The sequence below is a fragment of the Nicotiana sylvestris genome, chromosome 12 (assembly GCF_000393655.2).
Source record: "Nicotiana sylvestris chromosome 12, ASM39365v2, whole genome shotgun sequence".
Classification (NCBI taxonomy): Eukaryota; Viridiplantae; Streptophyta; class Magnoliopsida; order Solanales; family Solanaceae; genus Nicotiana; species Nicotiana sylvestris.
In genome coordinates, this window is record NC_091068.1 from 104,076,098 (window position 1) to 104,087,702 (window position 11,605).

General features: G+C 36.4%; 1 protein-coding gene across 2 annotated transcripts; it reads left to right on the forward strand.

Moving 5' to 3' along the window:
- The first annotated feature begins 2,311 nt into the window (after nucleotides 1-2,311).
- On the forward strand, nucleotides 2,312-9,806 carry LOC104233699 (nonsense-mediated mRNA decay factor SMG7-like). 2 transcript variants are annotated; one of them, XM_009787143.2, is made up of 8 exons: nucleotides 2,312-2,558; nucleotides 3,807-3,935; nucleotides 4,199-4,810; nucleotides 5,002-5,124; nucleotides 6,083-6,315; nucleotides 6,402-8,302; nucleotides 8,414-8,553; nucleotides 9,248-9,806. In XM_009787143.2, exons 2-6 carry the CDS (start codon nucleotides 3,864-3,866, stop codon nucleotides 8,281-8,283), a joined length of 2,922 nt encoding a protein of 973 aa, XP_009785445.1. In that variant the 5' UTR covers nucleotides 2,312-2,558; nucleotides 3,807-3,863; the 3' UTR covers nucleotides 8,284-8,302; nucleotides 8,414-8,553; nucleotides 9,248-9,806. The 2 variants fall into 2 exon arrangements, with proteins under 2 accessions (XP_009785445.1, XP_009785438.1); XM_009787136.2 differs by having other exon boundaries at nucleotides 9,265-9,806.
- The last annotated feature ends 1,799 nt before the right edge of the window (nucleotides 9,807-11,605 follow it).

Genomic DNA, 11,605 nt, shown 5'->3' on the forward strand with positions numbered 1-11,605 from the left:
TATTATATAATTTCTCTGAAGATTGCTATGTTTTTGGGGTGTTTTTCGGTTGAAAATCTTTTTTATAACTGGAAATACAAATTTTGTCTGTTATAATTGAGTTTGTTGAGTTATATTAGGAGTCTATTATATTAATTGATTCACTTTTCGTTTAAAAATAGTGTAATCTCCTATTTCATTCTGTGAATACAGTCGAATACAATAATATGTCCAACTGTAATCCGATGTTTCACGCCATGAATACACTCGAATACACTCGAATACAAAAATCTGTCTAGCTGTAATCCCCTGTTTCACGCCTAGAAATGCTATTGTATTCATGAATACAATAGCTTAAATACATCGAATACACTCTAAAAAAATCTGAAAACATAGCTATAGGAAGTAATATAGTAAATGGTAGCTACAACTAGCTAATAACCACTAAAACATAGTGGTTTCTGAAAGTTTCTCAAAAAAGAAAAGAAAAGAAAGGTTTAACTGTAGCAACATCCCTAAATAACAACAATTCACTATAAAAGCCAAGCTTACCCGGAACCAATTTTTATGTTATATAATAATAATATATGCTCTCTATAACAACATTTTACTAGAACTTTTAAAAATATTCGAAACAAACGAAGCTGTTACAGAGAGATTTGACCGCACTTAAGAAAAAAAAAAGTTAATTTAACTTTCAATAGCATCCAACTCTCATTTGGATTTTAGAGGACTCCCAAGACCTTTCCATTGGCAACAATAGCTTATATTATTCCAATAGTATTATTTGTAGCATTGACGAAAATTCCACCCCCAAGTCATGGTTGCACATAAGAGAACAGTAATTCGTCTTTAATGGCGTGCGTTTGAGACTTTGAGTTTGATTCAATTGTTGACAATTGTTATGGACTTTTACATTTCATTTCGTTATCATGTTATATTTGTTGACTAGAAAACTTTTCTTAGAGTCTGTTATAGTACATGAAAGAATTTATTTTTATACTCTGATTGGTATTTACAAGTTAAAAAGAAAATAACAATGGTATTTACAAGTTAATGACATGATTTTTTTCACCTAAAATCGAGGATATATAAGTTCTTTTTATTTGTTTAAACTTTATAAATAAAATTACCTGATACCAATAGTAATGAGTGTAAGCACGTGATTTTTGCTTCACGGACAAGCACTCCAAAAGAAAACAAAAATAGTGACCAGTGACCTCGCTGTACAAATTTAGCGCGGGTATGAAAAAGGAGGTGTGACAATGAGAACTAACTGTGTATTTAATAACTTAGTTGATTTAGTTACACATTATTTTTAATACTAGTTTTTAGTGTACGTGCGTTGCACGTGTCTATCGTGTTAATCAATAAAAAATATATAAAAAGAACAAATTTATTCTGCATGTACCCTATACACTCCTATAATTTAGGTAAACCGATCTGTATTTCAGTCATCTTCGTAGGCCGTCAGCCACACACTCCCAATTTAATCCCCTTTTTTGAGTCTTATGTTTCTTCTCATCTCAAAGATTTTTATTTAACTCTAACTTATGCACCATATGAGAAAGTAAGAACACTCCAAAAGAACTCATTCCACCCAATCCCTTCCTAAATAATTATATTTATGGATTACATAATTATATATATTCAAAGTAAATATATAACATTTCAAAATTTAGCATGTAAATAGAAAAGTTTTTTTTTAAAAGGAATAAAGGATTCTACTTTTTGTTTGACAAAGTTGCCGAAAAATTGCTCATAAAAAAGTAGCTAAGAGTTTCCTTTTAATGTATTATCCTTTTCTATTTATGCATAGGAAAAAATAGAATTTAAAATAATTTGATTCCTTCTTGAAATATATATTTTCTTTTAATTAACTTAAGATTTTAGGAATCGAAGATATTTTAATTCCTTCTCTAAAACGTACTTTTCTCATTTACTTATGATAGGAATTTTAGGAATGTGTTTTTCACTTTTCTAAATCAAGGTCCTAAATAAGAAAGTAATTAAATGACTATTTCTAAATATTAGGAAAGTAAATTGAATGATTAATACTATATAAAGAAAAATAATAAAATGACTATTTAAGGGGTAAATAAGACGAACGATATTTCGCTTAGGACCTTCGTCTTTTAATATAATATAGATAAATATAAATTTTCACTCGTAGAGTAATAATTAGGAGAAATTTGGAAAAATATCACACAAAGTCAAGGTTCCAACTCTGACTATAATCTATAATTAAAAAAAAAAGAAAAAAAGGAGGAGGAAATTTGGTAGGATAGAGTCATTGACGGTGTCAGAACCACCTAGACCCCACCAAGAAAACAAAAGCCTTCCATTGAATTTCACGTAAATAAAAGTCTTCTCCTCTTCTTCCTCTTCGTTTCTCTCTTTTTCTTCCACTAATGGCTTCTGATTAGGCCTAAAATTTCCAAACCCTAGCTTTTTTCTCTTCATCTTTATCCAATACTTATAGATATACATAATATAAAAGGGTACTGTAGTAAATTGAAGGAATCGAGGCGATTCGAAGGGGATCTGAGGATTTCCCTGGATCTGCTCTAGGGATTCCGGTAAGTCTTACGAAATTTCTGTTTCATATTTTTTATTTTGATAATTTTGATGATCGAATAGAAATTTCATCAGTTTTAAATTGTTGTCGTGTAAATTTTGGGGTTCTTGTAGTTAGGGTATGGACAAAAATTTGGGGGTTGTTTGCTGCTCCCTTGTTGATCATTATATTAAGCTTTTTTTCGTTATATTCCTCATAAAGTATGAGGTAAATTAGGTGAAAGAGTTACCTCAGCTTGATAGAGCCTGGCTTAGGGTAGGGTTCGGTTCAATTGAAGTACAAATAGTCATGCATACAAATATTAGCCTGTTATATGTGGGTGTACTTGCAAAAATCCAATCCTGTTGATAGGTATTGCTGCCTGGGAAGAGGAAGGTAGGCAACAACAGTAACTATTATTATTACGCATCAATCCCAAACTAGGTGATTCCACTATGTGAATCCTCTATATCTGTTTTGTTCTCTTTGAGCCCGTGTCATTGATGCTAGTTATCCCTCCCCCTTTGATGACTGAAAAATCCGTGTGGGGCCAACCCTTAGGACCAACCGTAGCCTTTGAAACTCCTGGATAATCGGCTTGCCCCTCTATCCTCCCCCACTTAAATGTTGGGTTTAATTCGCATATGGAAGTGCTTGAACCCGTGACGTAAGTCACAAGTCCCTCAACCTTTGCCACTAGGACTAATAAGCCATGGGTGCATTTATTTTTGTGCTTTTATATGTATATAGTAAATTAACATGTATTCTTCGACTTATTCGAGAGGATTTAGATTCTTAATTATCTTAGTTAAGTAGGAGTTCGAAGTAAACTTGAGACAAAGGTTTTGCGGCTGAAACGTGGATTTTGCATGCTTAAGCTTTCAGATGATATATGGATTTTTCACCAATCAAATAAAAGAAACGATTGCATTGTGATAAGTATCTACTCAGAGAAGAATTGTCATGCTTCTTCTATTGACAAAGACATTAATCACAGTGGGTATGTGGATGGTGTCTGATACGGGCATCTAAATTTCAGTGTTAGCATGATGAGGGTTGACCTGCCTTGATATTATCTCTACTAACAAGAAAAACCAATACCTAACCATTTTGAAAGCCTTTGTGCAATGTAATGACTAGATTTACTTCCGAGTTCTACTCTTGTTTGTGCATTGCATCTTTCCTTGATGTGTAAATGATTGCAGTTTTTTTTTTCCTTTTCTGTTCTCATGTTTTCCTTTTGAGATCTGATTCTGCTATGGTCCTGCAGATTGAATGTGTTGCTTTTAAAATTACTTTAAGGGGCCTACTTATATCTGCTTGATATATGATGGCCATTCCAATGGATAACAGTTTAGATCATTCGTCGCGGGAATGCGTTCAGCGCCTCTTCAATAAGGTCGGTATTTGCTTTCTCGCCTCGATGATTTACCATTTAAGTTATTGATGTCTAGAATGATTTGCACTGTAATAGCCATATAGTGATATGTATTACAGACCCACATACATAGTTTATTAAAAAAAATTATTGACCCACATACAGAGTTGTGGAGTGCTGTATGTACAAGTGCACTGAGTTGTGTTCATTTAATGTTTAGAGATAGTAATACATATCTGCTTGTTTGGACCATGTGAGTGACGTTTTTCACTTATTTTATTAAGAATGCGGAGTTGGAGAATAAGCGTAGAAAAGCAGCACAAGCAAGAGTTTCTTCTGACCCGAACGCATGGCAACAAATGCGGGAAAACTATGAAGCTATCATCCTTGAGGATCATGCTTTTTCTGAACAGCATGAAATAGAATATGCCTTGTGGCAGTTACATTATAGAAGAATTGAGGAACTCCGTGCACGCTTCAATGCTGCACTAGCTTCAAATGGATCAACCACTTCTCAGAATGGGAAAGGTCCACCTCGCAGTGGGCCAGATAACATCACAAAGATTCGCACGCAGTTAAAGACTTTTCTCTCAGAAGCAACTGGATTTTATCATGATTTGATGGTGAAAATCAGGGCAAAGTATGGCCTGCCACTAGGAGGTTTCTCTGATGATCCAGAGAATCAGATTTCTTCTTTTAATGATGGCAAAAAACCTATGGAGTTGAAGAAAGGCTTGATATCCTGCCATCGTTGTTTGATTTATCTGGGTGATCTTGCTCGGTACAAAGGCTTATATGGTGAGGGTGAATCTAAAGCTCGCGACTTTGCAGCAGCATCAAGTTATTACCTGCAAGCTTCTTCACTTTGGCCTTCAAGTGGCAATCCTCATCATCAGGTACCTTTTATTGCCTTATTTTTATTGGTTTTGTTCTAAAATAATCAGTGAGAAATCTTTAGTTATCCCCAAGAGTTGGAGAGGGGTGTTAAGGCATGGAAAGAAGAGATCATTGAGTAATCTTCCTATTCAATAGTTGGTATCTTATTGTTTATATTTGCGAAGATTAGCTGATTGTGCTGTTTTCTCAGCTTGCAATACTGGCTTCCTATTCCAGTGATGAGTTGGTGGCAATCTATAGGTATTTTCGTAGTCTTGCAGTAGAGAATCCTTTTACCACTGCAAGGGACAACTTAATCATTGCGTTTGAGAAGGTAAGCAGCTTATTGAGTTGTTCCGTTAAGATCTTGTTGGTCTTTGTTTTAGATCTTTATCCGGAGTTCAGGGAAAGCTGGAAAATCAATTAAAAAATCTGGCAAATGGTCCCTGCAAGTATTTTTTTTTGGTGTGTATGGATGGAAAGAAGTCGTAATGTTTTGATGGAATTTCAACTCCAAATCACTTCCTAAAAGCTAGTTGTCTTTATCTTCTTTTTTGCTGGAATAACTTCTCTTCTGTAAATACTAGTGATCCACTTTTGGATTTTGTTATCACTGATTATATATTAAATAATACTATGTAATGGAGCTGCCTTTCTTTTTGTACTTGTCGCATCTTCTTGATGCCATCAATGAAACTACCTCATTCGAAAAAAAAGAATCAACGTACTAAGGACTTTTCTAACCACAGATGGTCAAATCCAGGGTTGAGAAAGTTTCATTCTTGATAGAGGTGATGAGAAAGTAGAAAAAATTGATCCAACCTGAGAGTAGTAGTACATACTTTCCATGGTTAGTACAAAATTAAAAAGGAAATTTGAATGTTTACTTAGAAAAAGAACAATATAAATCAAAGGTGTAGATGACGTTTAAATTATATCATTATGAAATTTTCTTTATCAAGCAATATAGACACCTAAATCCATTTATAGGAAGCTCCTGAGATCTTGTAGTGGAACTCCGACATACATCTTTTCAGTTGCTGCTGGGTATGGAACTTTGATTTCCATTCTTTTTGTTGTCAAGGAGTGACCAAGATGTGCTTATCTAGTGTATGTTGATCTTTTTCAAGTGTTCAAGTTCTGTCCAAAGACTCTTTCATGTTAAAGTTTTCTGGGCATCTGTATTTCTCATTTGGACTGTTTCTACTGTTGCAATGGGTCGTATACTTGAGTTAGTGTCATGATTTCTCTGTTATGGTCCTTATAAAAAAATGATTTCTCTGTTATGACAGAATCGTCAGTGTTACTCCCAGCTGCCAAGGGATGCTAAGGCTTTGTTCATCAAGGCAGAACCTTCACGTACAACTGGAAAAGGACGAGGTAAATGTGAAACAAGGAAGCCTCTGAAAGATGTAAAGGTTGAAGCAAGTTTACCCAAGGAAAAAGCTTCAAGTATATCTGAAATCTTCAAAACCTTCAGGATGGGATTCGTTCGGTTGAATGGTATCCTCTTCACACGCACTAGGTATGATCCCTATCTAAAAAAAATATCTGCTATTTGGACACACCATAACCAAGTGATGACACTATATTGTTACCATCTTTAATCAGCTTGGAGACGTTTGAAGAAGTGCTGTCATCGGTTAAAGCTGATCTGCTTGAGCTTCTCTCTTCTGGGTCTGATGAGAAGTATAATTTTGGTTTCGATGCTGCAGACTGTAGACTGGCAATTGTCAGGCTCGTCGCTATCTTAATATTCACCATCCATAATGTGATAAGGGAAAGTGATAATCAATCATATTCTGAGATTCTACAGAGATCAGTTCTTCTACAGAATGCATTTACTGCTGCTTTTGAGTTCATGGGTCATGTGGTTGAGAGATGTATCCAATTAAATGATCCCTCATCTAGCTTCTTATTGCCTGGTGTTTTGGTTTTCGTAGAATGGTTGGCATGCCATCAAGATATTGCATTTGGTAATGAATCAGAGGAAAAACAAGCAAGGGCTAGATCTTTTTTCTGGAAGAACTGCATCACTTTTTTTAATAAGCTCTTGGCGACTGGGTCTAAGTTTGTCGATGAAGATGAAGATGAAACATGTTTTTCCAATATGAGCAGGTATGATGAAGGTGAGAGTGGTAATCGTCTTGCGTTGCCGGAAGACTTTGAACTTAGAGGATTTGTTCCTCTTCTTCCAGCTCAGCTTATCCTTGACTTCTCAAGGAAACATTCTTTTGGTAGTGATAGTGGAAGTAAAGAGAAGAAGGCACGTCTTCAGAGGATGATAGCAGCTGGAAAGGCTCTTGCTAATGTGGTCCGGGTTGGAGAAGAGGGAATATATTTTGACACCAGGGGAAAGAAATTTGTCATTGGCCTTGAGCCCCAAACTTCTGATGATTATCAACTTAATGGCTCCAGGGAAGTTGCTAAATTAAGTGGTATTGAACTGGAAAGTCCAGATGCTGGACTGATGAATGTCGGAGATCTGCAGCCAAAGCAGCAATTGTATGTGGAATGTGAGGAAGAAGACGAAGTTATCGTTTTTAAGCCGTCAGTGATGGAAAAAGTGAATGGCATCTCTTCAAATACAATGACCTTAGCAGTTCCTGTGTCTGTTATTAGCGCTGCCAGTGTTCCTTCTGGTGTTAGCATGGCTTCTGTTAATATCTGTAGTGAGATGGGGCCATTTTCATCTGCACTTGATGGATTGAGCTTGCAGAATGCTTGGAGTGCAAATGTAAGGCAGCCAACAAGCATTGCTCATACCAATGCCCAATATGTGCAGCCAATCCAAACAAGTGCTTCCATGTGGTCTGTAGAGCAAGATGCTGTTATGAATGGATTGGTGGGGGGCCTTAACTTGATGGGAAATGGACGAACCACAGAAGCTGAGTTGCAAAATCATCCAGAAATGGTTCCACCTGCAGCATATTCAGTCCCTTTACCCCGGTCTGTGAATTTTAGCACTGCAAATAATATTCATGTCCAGGTTCCAGAGGCTGTTATACCATCTATCTTCAGTTCACTTACATCCTCACTAGCTGGTTCAGATAGCATGTCAATGAAATCTTCATCAGTTGTCTCGACAGGAATTAAGAAAAATCCAGTGAGCCGACCTGTTAGGCATCTGGGTCCACCTCCAGGGTTTGGTTCTGCTGCTTCGAAAGTAGATGACTCATCATCTGCTTTGACCTTAAAGAATGAAAACAATCCCATCTATCGTATGGATGATTATAGCTGGTTGAACGGATATCAGTTACCTTCAACACATCAGAGCATTGGTTACAATAACTCTCACAATCATTCAACACAAACATACCACTCTGTGAGCAACAGTGGTAGCTTAGTCGGGATGGTTAGCTTCCCTTTCCCTGGGAAACAGGTGCCCTCTGTGCACATGCAGTCAGATATTCAGAAAGCAAATCAACAATCTGTTGCACTGCCTCAGCAGTATCGAGGACAGTCCCTGTGGCAAGATCGTTACCTTGTGTGATGGATAGGGAGACTAGATGGTGAAATGCATCTTCCTTGTTCTTTTTAATTATAAAGTTACTGAAACGAATCAGACTGTTCTTCATATACCACAGTATACATTCTCTCAATTGTGTTTCCATGCTGTACAGGTTAACAATTACTGAGGAGAATGTCCTCTAGCCTGTTGCTACGAAGTTCAACCATCTTATTGCATTGTGGCCAAGGTTATTATGTTTTTTATTGCAGCATGGATGGTCTTGGAATGTTGCAGGCACTCGCTGTTGAGCAGGTATTCGCCGCTGCCTTTTCTTCTCGTTTCTCTCCCCCCTTCTCTCGTTCTGACAACTGTTTGACCTGTTAAGTGTGCCCATGTGGTTTGTGTCGGCGGGCTTTTGATTATTCTAAGTCCCGAAGAGTCATACAAGAGTAGGTCCTCCGGCTAACTTTTGATACTTTCGAACAAGCTCCGCATGTCCTGAGCAATTAGGAAGTACGGGCCACCCCCGAACCCCCCACCGCCCCCACCGTTTCTATTTTTCTTTATTAGGGGGAAATACTCAAGCAAGCCGGGGATTGGTTCTTTCTGGACAGCAGATCTCTGTTGGAAACCTCTTCCGTTTTCTTTTCTTCCAAGATTATATATTTACTTTGAACTACTCTACACTTGCCTATACCATGTCTTGGTGTCAGATTGGCCTGGTTCCTGGTGGCAGTTGTCCTGTTATTCATCGGAGAGTCTGGGTAATGAAGAGTTAGATCCGGATGCCTGTATTTCTTTCCTTCTGAACTTGGCAGAATAGGGAACAAAATAAGTAGGGCTTTGTCCAATTCTTTACTGCCTAACTCCAATGTAAAGCTGCTCAGACTTTTTCCTTTCTTTTAATACCTCAAGGTTGTTAATGTTAATGTACTGGAAGATTATCGATGTTAATTTGCCTGTGCTTACAAATGTCGTAATTTTTCTGTTGTCATCTTATGGACAGTTGTGGGTTTGGTGCAGCTTGTGCCGAGCTATTCAAACTGGTTGAGTAGAGACCGATGTCAGTAGGTGCTGGAATTGGGAGCTTTCAAATTAAGAACCTTGACTTGGTTGGATTGATTTTTATGCGGCTGAGAGATCAGGCTGTGGTGTAATCTGGTTGGAGCAGAAGCAACAGTAAATCAACCCGGTTTAATGATCTCAAAAAGAGTTGTGACATGCCATGATGAGCAACTTCCTACTATTAAACGTTTACGGTAGATGTCTTGGCAGTTCCCGTGTCTGACTTTGAAGTTCTGAGGGTATTTTGCCTATCGTGAAGAAGGATTTGTTGTCGTTGGAGTACTTGTGGATTTAGATGGAAATAAGTATGTATCGTGAAAGTTTCTGACTATCTAAACTTTTCCTGTTTGTTGCTACTGTCCAGTAGTGGCAATCATCCTGTTTGTTCTTTGGACCATGTATGCAATTATTCCAGTTACAATTGCTGTCCTGTGGTTGGAATTTGGATGGTTGATATTTTGTCATCTTGATGCTGGTGTTTCATTTTTCCAGCAAGGCAACCCTTCCTACTTTTCCCTCTCCCTTTTTATTTTGGTATGCTCCTTATCTTTAGGTGAAATCTATGGTTGTTTCCTTTTCTTATTTTTCCACCAATTTTTTGCGCTATAAAATGTCTAAATGTGATCGTCTGACCTCAGCTTTTTAATATACTAGTTTCTGGGTATGTACGTATACCCTACATGTCAATCAATACAATTTAAAAAACAAAAAATCATAATCGTTTAAACATGTGTGATGTATAACATCTAAACTTTAAGAAAAATAATACAAGCTAAAATGATGAATGGTAAGTATATTTGACTGTCTTAACAGTTGAAAGCAAAATAATTAGATATCCGCACGATTATACTGTGTCAATTATTATGAAATTTGTACAAAATATATCTTGTATCAAATTACAAAAACTAGTACTCTATAAAATAAAAATTCTAGTTGCATGCCTACTTTATAAATTAATACAAAAGAAATATCTTGAAAGATTAATAAGTTGAAAAATCAAATTCCTCACTAAAATGGTGCATGTGAGCTTACCACCATAAGATTTCAGGAGCGATCGTAGTACCATTATTAGAATCTTATCTACAAGAGGTATGTCTAAGAGGCATATTGGAAGGCTATGTCTTTCCGACCCTTGGGGTGATTGACACGAAAAGGACTTTGTGGGTGGTATTAGCGGAATGTCTTCAAAATTGGCGGTGTTTAAAAAATGACTCCAAACACACACGAACTCTTTAGGAGTTTTTCTACCGGATTAAATTGTTCATTGAAGTCTATCAATTGTCATACTTTTTCTCTTTATGGATTTCTCTACGGGTCAGTAGAGTTAATGCTATATTTTATCTATGTATCTATTAAGTTGTTTACCAATCTTCCGGATTGACATACTTTCTGGGTTGTTTTAACGAAGTGTTCATTGAATTTGCAGCTTCAATTTCAATCAGACACCCCAAATCTGCTCCAAATGATCTCAAATTTAAAACATAGCTCCAAATACCAACACAAGCAATCCCCAATCACCAATTTAGTCGAATAATACCAAGTCAAAAAGACAGACTTTGTCTTCTTCACCACTTTCTAACGTCCGACAATAGAGTTTTGAGATTTTTACAATAAATCACCAAAATCTGTGTTTGAACTAAAAGTTTAAGCATAACTTATCGACATTCAAACGGTTTTAACAATAATCAATCATTACCTTTTATTTTACACCATCAAACAAGAATTTCAAACTTTAAAAACTAAAAATCTAAAGAACTACGGTGTTCAAGTAAAACTGGAGAATATATCAGTTTTATTTGGTTTAAGTGAATCCTTGATGCCTTTTCATCTTTCTTATATGCTTAAATTACGGATATCATTATATATGCTGTTTTGATGCATTGATACATGCATAGAATTTGCTTAGTCGAGATACTAAACATATATCAGTTTTATCTATTCACATTAGTCAACTTGGCCATGTGCATTGGGGTACTCCAAATTTCTCGTTTGGATCTCATTGACCAAGTCAATTTATGATATAAAAAATGGAAGCCATTATTTAGTTTCACTCCCTAGGTCAAACGAAAAAGAAAAAGAACAACTTGGCTCATAGTTTCCATATAATAACATGATGTTGGGTGGGGGCTTTTTTTTTTTTTTTTTGGTGAGGGGGGGGGGGGGGGAGGAGATGTGCAAATCGGTTATAGATTTGCAACTCTATAGAATATAAGCGTAGTATTCTAATTATAGCATTTACTCTCTTTCTCTAGCATGGTGACATTCAACTACACTTTCCTCCTCCACTTATTTCTTCTAC

What these genes read in the sequence shown, in the direction of transcription:
- LOC104233699 (XM_009787143.2), top strand. Translation starts at nt 3,864, where the DNA reads ATGATGGCCATTCCAATGGATAACAGTTTAGATCATTCGTCGCGGGAA. An exon ending in GTGGCAATCCTCATCATCAG is followed by an intron (nt 4,811 to 5,001) that starts GTACCTTTTATT and finishes CTGTTTTCTCAG; the next exon opens with CTTGCAATACTGGCTTCCTA. An exon ending in ATCCTCTTCACACGCACTAG is followed by an intron (nt 6,316 to 6,401) that starts GTATGATCCCTA and finishes ATCTTTAATCAG; the next exon opens with CTTGGAGACGTTTGAAGAAG.